The following is a 15,370-nucleotide window of genomic DNA, read 5'->3' on the forward strand; positions in this document are numbered from 1 at the left end:
ATGGCATTGGTAGTATTGTCATGACATTTGTGAAGCATGCCACTTCAGACAAGCAGCTGCCCATTAAGAGGCCTAGTTGACTGTGATGCAGGCAGACCCAGGAGTTTGTGGTTTATGTGACCAGAGTCATCATTTGGCCAGTGCAGTGTGCATGTGTCTGCTGACAATACCATTCTGATTATTCATCTTGAGCCCTTAGGGATAATTGTTTTGCAGACTGGGTAAGGTGTCCTTCCTGTCCTCAATAGTTTCATCTTGGGCTAGCAAGTCACTATGGAGTTAGGTACCCAGACACATCCTGTAATTGAGCATGATCTGTATATTGGTCACTCTTTGGTGAATGAACGTCAATTGAGATTTAGTAAGCCAGGGTATTTTGAAAGGTGACCACTAGTCTGCTATTAGGAGTTAGAGGAATAGTGCCGATTGGGAGTTGCAAACAGGTGTATGGGCAAGTGGACCCTGTGCTGGTGTTTGGAGTTACAGAAACAGTGCCTCCTGGCATTAGCAGTCATGTCACACTCTATACTGCACACACTTGACAAATGTTGTCCTCCCAGGTGAGAAAACTTCATTTAAGAGTTACCAAACAAAATATTTTGTAGGAGAGGACACAGGACTGTTGGTTGGAGTGACAGTAACAGTGACTCCTGGGAGTTGCAGTCTGGTCACTCTCTCTACTTCCCACCACTATACCAATGGTATCCTCACAGGTGAGTAAACTTTACTTGAGCGTTGACAAACAGGGGTATTTGGGCAAGTGAACCCTGTTCTTGTGTTAGGAGTTAGAGGAACAGTGCCTGGTAGGATTCGCAGTCTGGTCACTCTCTCTACTTACCACCACTATTCAGATGTCATACTCTCATGTGAGTACCCTTCACTTGAGAGTTAACAAACTTGTGTTTGGGCAAGTGAACCCTGTGCAGGTATGAGGAGTTACAGACCCAAAGCCTGCTGATATTTGCAGATATGTCACTCTATCTACACTACACACACTATACAAATGTTATCACTACAGGTGAGTCCACTGAAATTTCTAATCGTGATACTGATGTATTATAGCATATGACCACTGTGTTAGTCTTTGTAGTTACAGGAACAGTGCCTTCTGAGAATTGGAGCCATGTCAGTGACTTTACAACACACACTATACAAATGTCATCTCCCCATGTGAGTACACTTCAATTGGGTTTGGCCCAATAGAAGTCTTTGGACTGGTGCACACTGGGCTGGTGAGCGGAGTAACAGTAAATGTGGCAAAAGGTGAACTATGATCATGCATGATATGCCACTTTTATGACTTTTTTGTGTTTTAACTTACCAGACTCCACTCCCCCAGGTATTCCAATCAAGCCCTCAGAATGCAGGAAGACCACGACCTTCTCCTCCCATGGAAAAAGATGTAATGGGGCACTGGGAGGGCCACCACCAGTCTTTTTGGCCTGCAGCTTGTGCCGCCTAGAGACCAGGGAGTGTACCATGCCTCTAAGGTCATTCTACCGCTTCCTGATGTCCTCCCTTGTGCGCAGGGTGGTGCCTACAGCATTAACTCTGTCAATGATCGTGTTCCACATTTCCTTTTTCCCACTGAGAGGAGTATGCTGGACTTGTGCCTCAAACAATTGTGGCTCTACTCTTATGATTTCATCCACTGGGGCTCATAACTCATCTTCTGAAAAACGGGGATTTTTGGAATGTGACATGGTAGAACAAACAGGTGACAGTGAATTACTAAACAGGTGGATTGCAAAAGGGTGTGAATTGGCAAAGGTGTGAAACAGGGTGTTCTACGGGATGGTGGAAAAAAGGGGTGCCTAATCTATGTACTCTACAACAAATAGGTGCTCGGGCTTCTCTGTGTTATAGTGGTAATGTAAAGGATTGTGGTCTGTGAAGGGGTGTATTTTATAGTGTGCTTTCCAGGTGTGCCCAGTGTGGCACTATATGTCACCTGTGTTGTTTTCAAGTTTAACCAACGTGCAGTTGTGTACTGGTTTGCAGACCACGAACTGCCGTGGTTTGGACTGCTATTGGCTGACCGCCATGGGTGACTGCCACGGCAACTGTGTGTTTATAGTACAGTTGGTGGTTGGTCACGGGGCTGGTGAAGCAGGAGGTTGGACCGCCTATTTCCATGCTGCTGTGCCACTGACGGTCTGCTTATTTGGTTGCCAGTCGGCAGTCCTGCCTGTATAACTTGTAATAGGGCGGTTTGGAAGACCGCCAACATGGCGGTCTATTCAGGACTGCCCACATGGCAGTCTGGTGGTCTGACCGCAAAACTCGTAATGTGTCCCGTACTCTTTGGAAGTTGAAAATCTTCAGCTGAAGGAAGCAGGATGCTGTGGCTGACAAGAGTTTCAGGAGTCCAGATAAAGATCTTTGCTGAAGGACCGCTGAACAGGATTTTCTGATCAGGAGCTGTCATGAATCAGGCCGACTGGCAACTCACGTTGGGCAAATAGCTGAACAGATAAGTCCTGGCCTGGACTTTGGCTATCTAGGCACCTTTAGCATCACCATCAGGGATCCAGGACTAAGGGGGCACTATTTTGGGAGTGAGGACTCATTCAGGCTGGGTCTGGGGGGAAGAGGGGGTTTCAAGATGGAGGGAGTATTTCCTGTCCCTCAGGCTCTTGGTCTTGGAGTCACTCTGGTAGTCCTGGGTAGAGGTGATGAAGCAGGACTCAGGCAGAAATGCAGGCCTCTGATGTTCAAGGCAGACTCCAGGCCACAAGGAAGCAGTCCTTCCAGGTGCAGCAAAGCAGTTTTGTGGAGTACACAGAAGGTCACAACAGTAGGCAGTCCTCTGAGAGAGGGTCCTTTTAAAGGTCCAGAAAGTGAACTGAAGATTGGAGGATCTTAGAATCCCCTTTTTTTATCCCTAATACACCTCCTTTGAAGTAGAAGACATTTTTAGAGAATTTTCCTTGAACTTCTTGAATTTTCCTGACCTCCCTCCCCCGGTTTAGGCTCCAAGCTGGCTGCTTGAACAATGCAGGGATGACAAGTAAGAAGGCAGATCACAGCCTATTTAGTTGTAAGTGGGACTGTACTTAGCTCCGTCCCCCCACCCTACCACTTGATGGCTCATCTAGGCAAACATAATCCCTCTAATGTGTGGCGGCTGTTTGGGAGGAATAAACAAAGTCCAACTACCAAGTGCACCCACTCATGTGACCCAGGATAGGCTGCAGGCACCCAATAAGTCAGGGCAGAAATATTCAAACTTTCTAAAAGTGGTGTTTTCAAAATTGTAACTTAAAATACAACTTTACCATTAAAGAGGATTCATAATTACAATATATCATACACCAAACATGAAATGCTTACCTTTTCCCAATAAAAGGTTAGCACAATGTAATAAGGCAACCTATGGGAGAGATAGGCCTCACAATAGTGAAAAACACATTTAGGAGTTTTTCACTACTAGTACATGTAAAACTTGAATGTATATGCCCAACCTTTAAATTATAATGCACCCTGCCCTATGGGCTACTAGGGCCTTCCTTAGAATGAATGAATGAATGAATATGTTGTTTATAAACACACAGCTGTCAGGAAACATCCCAGCGCTTCTTGCAGAAAAAGAGGGAGAATGGCTGTAAGAGATTCAGCATGACTGGTATTGCCATGTTGTAAGCCTTTTCTTAAAAAAAGGTTCGCCAGGAGAAGCCCAAATAGATAATAGCAAAGAATTCCAAAGTTTTGGTGCTAGCTAGGAAAAGGAGCTGCTATCTAGACAGGCATGCCTCACCGGAGGAACCACAAGTGTAACATATGTAATAAAAGGGGAGTTTAAGACTTGGCAAGGGGGTTAGATTGCCAAGTCAAACTCGCAGTTTAAAACTGAATCCAGACTGCATTGACACCCATAGGACATGTTTAAAGGGGCTACTTAAGTGGGAAGCACAATAGCATTTACATTGGGGGTGACCCTGCAGAGATGGCCAAGTACAACATCCCTCTTTTAAATACCAAATACCCTACCTTGTGGGTTACAAGGCCTATGCAGGGGTCACCTGCACATTTTTAAAATGGAGTATTTTAGCTGTTAAAAAGTGTTATTAAATAGGGTGCACTGCAGGGTTACACCACAGAGGTCAGGCTAAAATTGAAAGCCTGAAAACCATGTTTTCCTTGTCACATTAGTGGATGACACAATAAGTGCTGCCGTCCACAAGTGACATTCAGCTTTCTATGCCATGGATATAGTTTTACACATGTGCTAGGGCCTTATAGAAATGTTACATATGCCATTCAGGGTTTGGTCTATCTCTATATGTTTTATGAGTGAGAGAACATACACTGGGCACTGGACAGCAGTAAAAATGAAGTTGAGCAAAATATGGGTGTGACCTTGCAAAGGGGCAATTTCTCATACTGGAATGACAATGTTCAAATTAGTAACTTGTTTATTCACACTTGGGTTTGCAATCATGCATTCTCATCCTAGGTCTCTGCTCATCTTTGCAAGTGTGCTGCAGATCTGTTTTCCTGACAGCTAAGCTTATAAAATATAATGTTTTATTATGAAAGAATAATTCAGTAGATTTAAAATGAGAAACAATGAAACATTTGTGTGTAAAGATTCTTTGTAGCCATAATGGTTGTGAGAAATGGTGCCCTTAATTTTCTAACACAACACAGTGATAGCATTAAAATAAATAATACCTGTACATACAAAGTCAAATTTGCAACCCTAAAACTCACCAGTTTGGAGTTGGGCTGTACCAGGAGACCTCTTTAACTTGGATTGATGTCTCATCTGCCTGACTCCGGGGGACTGCTTTATTTCTGATGGTGGAACCTTAGCCAGCTCTACCATTAGACGCATCCTGCTGGTGGGCCAACTGTAGCATGACCACTATTTCCTTGGTGTTAGAAAGCCACACTTACAATGTTTTGTTTTTCTTTTTTAACCACCATGAAAAGCATGTGTTCAAAATACAGGACAAAGGCAACAATTTCCCACAAGGGGTGAAACTCAAGAAGATTTATTTTCTGCCTTTCAGGGAAAAACTTTGGGGGTTGTTCTTGAAAAACAGAAGAATAGTGTCTACAAAGGTGATTATTCTATATTAACAGAAGCATGGTCATCATTTGGAACTCTAAATTTGACAGGTGGGAATGGCACAAGGCAGGTGTAAGTGGTTCCCACAACTGTAATGATGCCCGAAGTGCTTTGCTGATGTACAGTGGTTAGTGTCAGGACAATCTGGGGGTTATTCCAACTTTGGAGGAGGTGTTAATCCGTCCCAAAACTGACGGTAAAGTGACGGATATACCACCAGCCGTATTACGAGTCCATTATATCCTATGGAACTCGTAATACGGCTGGTGGTATATCCGTCACTTTACCGTCACTTTTGGGACGGATTAACACCTCCTCCAAAGTTGGAATAACCCCCTCTGTTCTTTCATTAGGAAAAGTGGAAAACAGCATGGAAGTATAATTTGACATACAGGTGATACCTGCTATTCTTGTACATATATTTGGGACCTGCACTCTTCTCTCTTAGAAAGTATTTCAATCTTCGCAAGTGTTACTAAATTTCTCTTCCAGGGGATCCTCATCAATAGTCATAAGCACTGATTATTCCTGCCTACATGCTGGGACCCCAGAGCACATCTAAACATATATGAATGTATAGCGTAAAAATTGTACATAGAATTTTAGAGACATATATAAATACACATGTATATACATATATCTATGTAGCCCATATTAAATGAAAAAAATGCCCACATACATGCTGTGTTTCTTTAATAAACCACATCAGACTAAAGCATTTCTGTAAACCAGAATAGAGAGAGCATAAAGTGCAAGTACAGCATTTATTGAAGAGAAAACTGCAAGAAAATGCAAAGGTATTGTTAGCCAATAGGCTGCATGAAAGTATAACAAAAGAATAGTGGCACAGTGCCTTTACTGACCTCCAGGACCTCATGTATTCCATCACGCCAAAAGATGACTGTTAGGTGACAGGTCTGTTTTTTTTTTTTTAAGGTAATATGCAGAACAGGACACAGGCATATATCACCTGCTGTATGTAGAATTCCTTTGGGGAAGTGGGCGGGTTGCTTATGACTTTGATAAGGATTCCCCTGGAAGAGAACCAGGATTACAGGTAAGTAACTTATCCTTCTCTTCCAGGTGATCCTCACCAATAGTCATAAGCACTGAATAAAGTAGCAAGCCCATCCCACATCCCTGCGGATGAGGCAAAAACTAGCAAAAGCAGTTGGCATGTTCATTTAAATAGGTTTCTTAAGAAGGCCTGCCCTTCTTGGGTGTCTGTCTTAGTATCTGAATCTAGACAGTAATGCCTTGTGAAGGTATGCACTGATCGCCAAGTAGCAGCTTTGCAGATTTCAGAGATGGGGACATTCTTTAGTAGGGCTGCTGTTGCCGCCTTGCCTCTTGTAGATCGGGCTTTGGGCTTGGCAGGTAATTGCTTGTTGGCCATCTGGTAAGTGACCATAATGCAAGAAACTATCCATCTAGAAATGATTTGTTTAGGGGCGACGATGCCTGTCCTCATAGGGCCATAGTTCACAAACAGGTGGTCATACTACCTGATGTCTTTAGTTTTGTCCAGATAAAACTTCCCTACTCTTCAGATCTAAAGAGTGTAACTCTCTTTCTTCTGGTGTGGACAGATTAGGAAAGAACGTAGGAAGTGAGATTGTCTGGTTAATCTGGAAATTAGATACCACCTTTGGAAGAAAACTAGGGTGAGTTTTCATCACTACCCTGTTGGCATGGAAAACTGTGTAAGGCTCTTTGGCACAGAGAGACTAAATTTCGTTGACTCTGCATACCGAAGTAATAGCGACAAGAAAAGCAGTCTGATTTACAGAAATGCCAGAGTCTGGTGTGATGTTTATTAAAGAAAAACTCAATGTGCATTATGCATTTTTAGCCTTCAATATAGGCTGCACAATTTTTATGCTATACATATATCCATATCCAATTACTGAATTTTTATGCTATACATATATCCATATCCAATTACTGAGAGAAACAAACTTATCCTCCTACCTTAAGCTCGTTACGACTAAAGCACAAGTTATAGCTGCTGTTATATGCCAGAGAAACACCACCTTCCACAAAACACACCTGGAACGCAATTTAGTTTTTAGGTGGAGCGCGCAAGCACTTTGACCTGTTGTAATCTATATGTGGGCTTTTAACCACACCCACCTCACCGCCCCTCACTATTACTCGTTCATGGGCTTGCCTTTCAATAATCCTTTGTTATCATTGGTACATGCTTGAATAATTGCACATTTGCAGATACGTTTGACTGTGAGCGACCTTCTTTTTCCTTTTGTGTCTCTCCTTCGCGGGCATGCTCATGGTGCCCACAGCGCTTTGAATTGGCTCGCTTATGTCACCTGTTTTACTTTTCATTTTCAATTTATGTGGCAAGAAAAGTCCAATTATAAATTTACAACGCTAACAGCTCTAACTCTAACATGCTTGTTTTCTCCTACATTCAACAGGAACACGAGTGAAGCACTATATCTTCTTGGCACATGCATCACAAAAGCCTATATAGAGAAACGTTGCTACTGAAAGAAACACCTGTGAAGGTCATTGAAGGACACATCCGTAGCTTTCTTATGCCCTCATTCCGAGTTGTTTTGGAAATGCTGGGCCTATTTGGGCCCATTTAGTAGCCATTTGAGTTTTTGTACTGAAATGGTTAATTACCAGACTCTTCATCAGCTGTGATTCCAAAGTAAATTCTGAGCCTCTTTAGTGCTACTGGGAGCCTCACTCAGTAAAACGTTTAATTCCGCGTAGTGATAATCTCAAAAATATGCAGATTTACCATTCCTTCATAACAATGGATGAGGGTCTTAGTCTGAGCTTCAATTTCCAATCTCCAAGTGTTTCAGTGAGACAACCAGTTGAATTTCAGATTTTATTCATTAATGTCATGGTTTTTCTCATTTTCGTCATACTAAATGTTGTTGGAAAAGGAAACCCAATCTCTAATTTAAAATGGTCTTTAGATCTGATGACGTTTTTTCCGACTTTACCTGCAGCACTTTGGTTTGTTTTCTAAAAATGTCGTAGGTGGAGGACTCGCACAATCACGTTTAGAGCAGTTTTAAAATCATGTTTTAAATAACTGATGCACAGTAGATTCCTGAAACTTCTCTAAACATCTACGGCCGACAGTTAAGAATAACACCTTTAACGGGGAATGATTATAGGGAAACTATTAAATGCAGGCATTGCTGAAGTGTTTCATAAAGGAAATATTATGGAGCATTATGGGAAATCAGTATGAATTGATGTGCTGTTTATTGCTTTACTTTATAGAAAAACACTACAGAGACCGATGGCCCGTGGTACCTGGAGACAAGTGGCCTGGAGGCCTCCACACCTGAAACCCTGGAAAGTTATGCTCGACATCACAGTTTCTACGAGAAATATCATTCAAGTTTACAGACGCTGATTCCAGTCCGCCGGAAACCCAAGTACGTCAAATAATTGCATGTTGCAGGTCAGATTGAGCAAAAGTAACACGATGCAGTGGAAGGGAGTGGTCTGTGAACGAGAGGAAGGGAGATCAATAAAGAGAGAGAGAGAGAGAGAGAGAAAGAGATCAATAGATAGATAGGTCAATAAAATGAGAGAAAGAGCTATTTAGAGAGAGAGAAACAGCTGAGGCGGAAAGGAATAGTAGAAAATGAAGCACGGGTGTGGAGCATTGAAAATGAGAGAGTCACGGGGAGAGAAATAGAGAACGAGGGGAGAGAGAGATACAAGTGAGTTAAAGAAGGTGAGAAAGTATGTTGGGAGAAATGATTGGAAAGGAGAACCAGTGGTAATGGATCAGAATAGAATTGTCGAATTGCCTCTGTAGCGTAGTGTAATTTGTTTCAAATATAGCTTTGTCCATGTATAAAACAAATCTAGCCAACACCTCACGAGCATGTCCACAAAAACACTTTTCGTAAATTATTATTTATGTATTTGAGAAGTCTGAACCTTCCTTCACCAGTCAACTAAGTTTCCAGAACAAAAAGATAAATTAATGGCTTAGCCTAATACAAAAAGTCCAACACCAGTTCTATAGATGCTCAGTCAGAACACTGGCATTTCAGAAAACCTATTTTAACCTATGTATTCTTTTCATTAGGATGTGTGGTATTATTAAAGATACAACTTGTTCAATATGAAAATATTGCTGCCATGGGCAACACAGCGTGTGCTTGAATTTCAAACCGCTGCTCCTACCTCCCCCACCCCCGGCAAGAACGCTTGCCCTTCTAAATAATGCCTTGTACACATCCCTACAAAATGGTGCTCCTGAGATGAAGCAGGAACAGAGACGAGGTACAGCATACTAACAACCAAATAATACCCAGCAATCCGTTAATTCCTTATACCTATGACGTTAACATTTATTTTTGCTTCTGGAGTCGTATTTCTTCTGGGAAAAGGGTGTGTGAGACTATTCAACACAATGAAACTCGATGCCTATAATTGTAAGGAATTATGAGTAAATCACAATTGAAAAAACTCTAAATATAATGAAAAAATGGTGCAAATAGAACTTGTGGGACTGGAGTGATAGGAAATAAACTGAAATGTTTTTTTCTGAAATTCATGACAGCAAGAGGAGATTCTGAGGGCAATATCTCTTTTTTTAATGTTTGTTTTCCCGAACTGTGTGCAGGAACACTATAGAAAGCAAAAATGCACAAATAACTTGAAAGGAGTTCATTACATTGAAAGTGCAATTCTCTATTTAGCTCCCCATCAAAGTGTTGTTAACTACATAGAGAATATTATCATTCGTGGGTTATCATCATTGAATATCACAGAACTGGATAAGGCTGAAAGTGGAACATGTGAGAATGCTTTGATGAGTAGTCTTTCCAGAACACAGCCTTACGAGGCTTTTTAGTGCCCCTCTCATAAAGGACTTTGTCAATGTGCCAACCATAGTGAAAAGCCAGTTGTACTGCAACTACTGCATAACCTGATGAACACTACTTGAGTGATATTCATTTCAGGTAATAATAATCAATTCTGTGAGATACGACAGGGATAGGTAGTGGGGCCCAAACACTCATGGCAAGGCACACTTGGGAATACTAGGAAACCATGAATATGTTTCAAGGATTTAATTTAAAGTCAGAATCCTATGCTAACGCATGCATTATGAATCATAACTATTATACAATTCAACAAAATAGTGTGAATGATCCATGTCAGAAAAGTGAACAACTACTAATATTGTAACATGGTGGTGATATCTTAACGCTTTATTTATATCAATGTCTCCAGCCCTACCCACCTTTCTCTTGGCGACTTAAGCTAAACCTAGCACCAAAGAGAGTTCTAGTTTGCGTTTCAAAGATGGCATCTACCTACTTACCTCCTCTGAACAATAGAACCAGTGTTCAGAAGAGTAACCAGGCCTAGGTGTAACTCCCTGTAGTCTTCAGCAAAGAAAGATGATTGTAGATCTGTATGTCCCTGCTGTTTTGTGTCTCTAGTTGGAAGTTGTTCTCTATCTCATTACACTCTGTTCTTAGTTTAGATATTGTATCTGTTGTTGAAAATTTTCAGAATAAACAATTAATAAAAAGGCCCATACACCATTTCACTTACATACATTCTGTGAAATCTTGCTTATTGTTTAAAAACAAAAAAAACCAAGAAGTGACAATATCAACTTCTATGAAACCTTATTCCCTACCTACAAATAATCACTGGAAAAGGAGACTCGATTGATACAGAAAAGCATGAGTATTTTCAAACAGGCTTGATCATCACATTGCAATGAAGAGAAACATGATTAAATGTTTATTTACATTTAGAACATATCTTAAATAAACAACATAAATAATTCAAGAAGGGAGAATACCTAAAAGGAAATATATTAGCTTGCTCTAACATAAATCAAATAGCAATAGAGTGTTCTTGTTTGACTATTATATTATTCTTATTTGATTGTAATAGTAACCCTGTTATTACATAACTAATAACAGTTTAGGATTCCCTGACTGTATGCCATGTTTCCTTCTTTCAAGACTTTGAATAGTTACACTCAGCGCAACAAAATCTGCACACCTTGTTCCATGCAAACATGTTCATTTATTACCTGCTGGGTAAGAGGCGGAAAACTAAAACCAGTGATTTCTGACCTGGCACAGGAGTTTCCAGGACATGCCTGTGAATGTGTAGCAATCATAGGTACCTAAGTGTTCTTCCAAAATAACTTTTGTGAATTATTTTTATGCATTCAAGAGTATATATATATAGGAAGGGTCGAAGACAGGTTTGTGAGTATGGGTGCTCACAAATTTACATGGCATTCACATTCTGTACTGTTCACTAGACACCCATGCCCCTGCTTGCCAGTAGATTCACTCACACAAAAATAATTACATAAGTAAATCCTTTAACGAGAGGAATACGAACTTTCGAGTGTAGCCTCACTTACACACAAATAGAATTGGGTTCTATTTTTGTAAGTAATTCACTCACTTATATATCTTTTTATATAGCATGGGCAAGGTTAAAGAGGTGACAGAGCTCTTTTCAAATAGGCATTCCCTAGTTATAAATCAATAGTAAGTCATAAGGGGAGGGAAAGCTAACACAAATTATACAATAAAAATAGTTGATAACTTGGACACCAGCATATTAGCATCTGTTAGGTAAAACATGTCTATGTTAGATCGCAAACAATTAATTGATTGGTAGAAGAATTTTGAAGTGCTTAGAGTGCTCATTCACATTTGAATGTAATGCTAAAATATTAGTGATTTTATTCTCTTTTAAAGGTTTTAATGCCTTCGCTGCCTGGCCTTTTCCCCTCAGTTGCCAGGCCTTTTTTGGCTCTTCGGGGCAGTTCACGCTTAGGCCCTCATAACTTTTTGTCCACATAAGCTACCCACGCCAAATTTGCATCCTTTTTTCCTAAATCTTAGGCAATCTAGAGGTACCCAGAGTTTGTGTGTTCCCCTGGAGGAAACCAAGAAATTAGCCAAAATACAGCTAAAATGTCCTTAAAAAAAAAAGAAAATGGGGAAAAAGGGCTGCAGAATAAAGCTTGTTTTTTTTCCCTGAAAATGACATCAACAAAGGGTTTGTGGTGCTGAAATCACCACCTTCCCTGCTTCCAGGAACAGACAGCATTAAATCAGAAAACCACATTTTTCAACACAATTTTGGCATTTTACTGGGAAATACCCAATTTTTAGTATTGTTTGTGCTTTCAGCCTCTTTCGAGTTAGTGACAGAATTTGGGTGTGAAACCAATGCTAGATGCCAGACAGCTAAAGTAGAGTAGACAAAATTCTGAATGCAGCAAGGGGTCATTTGTGTAGATCCTTCAAGGTTTTCATACAGAAAGTAACAGCTAAAGTAAATAAATATTGAAATTGAGGTGAAAAAAAGAGCAATTTCTAGCCACGTTTTCTTCTATAACTTTTTCCTGCTATGGCATATTTTTTAAAGCTATATACTGGTACGTCTGCTGGACTCTTCTGGTTGTGGGGATATATAGGGCTTGTAGGTTCATCAAGAACCCTAGGTACCCAGAGCCAATAAAGGAGCTGCACCTTGCTATAGGTTTTTATTGTATACTGGGTATACATCAATTCATTTGGTGAAATATCAAGAGTGAAAAACAGGTATCAAGGCAATCTTTGTATTTCCAAAATTGGCACAAGATAAGGAGTTGAAAAGCAGTGGTTATTTGCACATCTCTGAATTCCGGGGCCCCCATACTAGCATGTGAATTACAGGGCATTTCTCAAATAGTCGTCTTTTTTACACACTTTCTTACATTTGGGAGGAAAAAATGTAGAGAAAGACAAGGGGCAATAACACTTGTTCTTCTATTATGTATTCCCCGAAATCTCTTAATAGAAATAGTACCTCACTTGCGTGGGTAGGCCTAATGCCCGCGATAAGAAATGCAACATGGACACATCACATTTTTACATTGGAATCTGATGTGTCTTTTGGAAAGTGCCTAGATGTAGATTGTGGCCTCTAGCTCAACCGGCACCTAGGGAATCCTACCAAACATGTGCATTTTACAAACCTAGACACCTAGCGGAATCCAGGATGGGGTGACTTGTGGGGCTTTCACCATATTCTGTTACCCAGAATCCTATGCAAACCTCATAATTTGACAAAAAACACTTTTTCCTCACATTTCGGTGACAGAACGGCTGGAATCTGAGGAGCCACAAATTTCCTTCCACCTAGTCTCCAGATAAAAATGGTACCTCACTTGTGTGGGTAGGCCAAGTGCCTGCAGCAGGAAATGCCCCAAAACACAACATGGACACGTCACATTTTCCCAAAGAAAATTGACCTGTTTTTTTCAAAGTGCCTAGCAGTGAAGTTTGGCCTCTAGCTCAGCCGGGACCTAGGGAAACCTACCAAACCTGTGTATTTGTGAAAACTAGCCACTTAGGGGAACCCGGAATGTGGTGACGTGTGGCGCTCTCACCAGGTTCTGTTACCCAGAATCCCTAGCAAACCTCAAAATAGGGCAAAAAAAACACTTTTTCCTCATATTTCAGTGCTGCAAAGTTCTGGAATCTGAGAGGAGCCACACATTTCCTTCCGCCCAGCATTCCTCCAAGTCTCCCTATAACAATGGTACCTCACTTGTGCTGGTAGGCCTATTGCCGCAACAGGAAACGCCCCAAAACGCAACATGGACACATCAGACTTTTACATTGACAACTGACGTGTTTTTTGGAAAATGCCTAGCTGTGGATTTTGGTCTCTAGCTCAGCTGGCACCTAGGAAAACCTAGAAAACCTGTGCATTTTTGAAAAACTAGACACCTAGCGGAATCCAGGATGGGGTAAGTTGTGGCACTGTCACCACGTTCTGTTACCCAGAATCTTTTGCAAACCTCAAAATTAGGCAAAAAAAACCCCTCTTTTTCCTCACATTTCGGTGATAGAAAGTTCTGGAATCTGAGAGGAGCCACAAGTTTCCTTCCACCCGGCATTCCCCCAAATATTCCAATACAAATGGTACCTCACTTGTGTGGGTAGGCCTAGTGCCCCCAACAGGAAATGCCCCAAAACATAACATGGACACATCACATTTTCCCAAAGAAAGCGGACCTGTTTTTTGCAAAATGCCTAGCTGTGGATTTTGGGTTTAGCTCATCTGGCACCTAGGAAAACCTAGAAAACCTAGACATTTCTGAAAACTAGACACTTAGGGGAACCCAGGATGGGATAACTTGTGACGCTCTCACTAGGTTCTGTTACTCAGAATCCTTAGTAAACCTCAAAATGTGGCAAAAAGACACTTTTTCCCCACATTTCGGTGCTGCAAAGTTCTAGAATCTGAGGACAGCCACAAACTTCCTTCTACTTAGCATTCCCCCACATCTCCCGATAAAAATGGTACCTCACTTGTGTGGGTAGGTCTAGTGCCTGCGACAGGAAACGCCCCAAAACACTACGTGGACACATCAAAATTATCAAATTCAAAACTACTTGTTTTTGCGGGGGCACCTGCGTTTTTGGTCCTGGGCTCAGCAACCATCTAGGGAAACCTACCAAACCCAGACATTTCTGAAAGCTAGACACCAGAGGGAGTCCAGGGATGTGTGACTTGTGTGGCTCCCCCAGTGTTTTGTTACCTGGAATCCTCAGCAAACCTCAAATTTAGATATAAAAGCACATTTTTCCTACATTACTGTGTGGAATCACCGTACCAGCACAAATTTCCTATCACCCAACATTCCCCTCAGTCTCCCAGTAAAAATGATACCTCACTTGTGTAGGTGGCCAAGTGCCTGCGACATAGATGAGCCAAAAACGTGTTGAAATTGAGGGGGAACCAAAGCTGGTCCAAAAGGGCAGTTTGAAAAAAAACTTTTATAGGCTGACAAGTGAGGCAGAATTTTTATCGGTATAGATTTGACAATGCTGGCTGGTAGGAATTTTGTGGATTCCTGCAGATTCCATAAGGTTCCATCACAAAAATGTGGGAAAAAAGTGTGATTTCAAGCAAAGTTGGAGGTTTGCAGGGCATTGTGGGAAAGAAAATGGTGCGGCATGTGAAGCACACCACCCTGGACTCACCCAGATGTTTAGTTTTCAGATGTGTCTATATCTCATAGATTTTTCTACATGGCAGCGTCCCAAAGTCCAAAAAGTGCAGCCCTCACCATTCCAAGTGGGACGATTTTGAGAGTTAGACAGACTCTTATAGCGCAAATGTAAAACCAAAAGCCAAATTAATCAAACGTCCTCTTGCTTGCAGTTGGGATAAGACCCTTCAGTTGGGGTTGGGGCATAACCATGCCCATACTGGTTGGTAGCCACCACCCCACAATTTTTTTTTTTT

At 41.3% G+C, this 15,370-nt stretch overlaps 1 protein-coding gene across 1 annotated transcript in view; it reads left to right on the plus strand.

The window, feature by feature from the left end:
- ABCC12 (ATP binding cassette subfamily C member 12) overlaps nucleotides 1-15,370 on the plus strand; it is a 599,698-nt gene that overhangs the window by 65,885 nt on the left and 518,443 nt on the right. Inside the window, exon 2 of the mRNA XM_069217731.1 lies at nucleotides 8,339-8,496. Within this exon, the coding sequence (XP_069073832.1) occupies nucleotides 8,339-8,496 (158 nt within the window). The remainder of the gene's footprint in view (nucleotides 1-8,338; nucleotides 8,497-15,370) is intronic.

Source organism: Pleurodeles waltl, chromosome 12 (genome assembly GCF_031143425.1).
Source record: "Pleurodeles waltl isolate 20211129_DDA chromosome 12, aPleWal1.hap1.20221129, whole genome shotgun sequence".
Classification (NCBI taxonomy): domain Eukaryota; kingdom Metazoa; phylum Chordata; class Amphibia; order Caudata; family Salamandridae; genus Pleurodeles; species Pleurodeles waltl.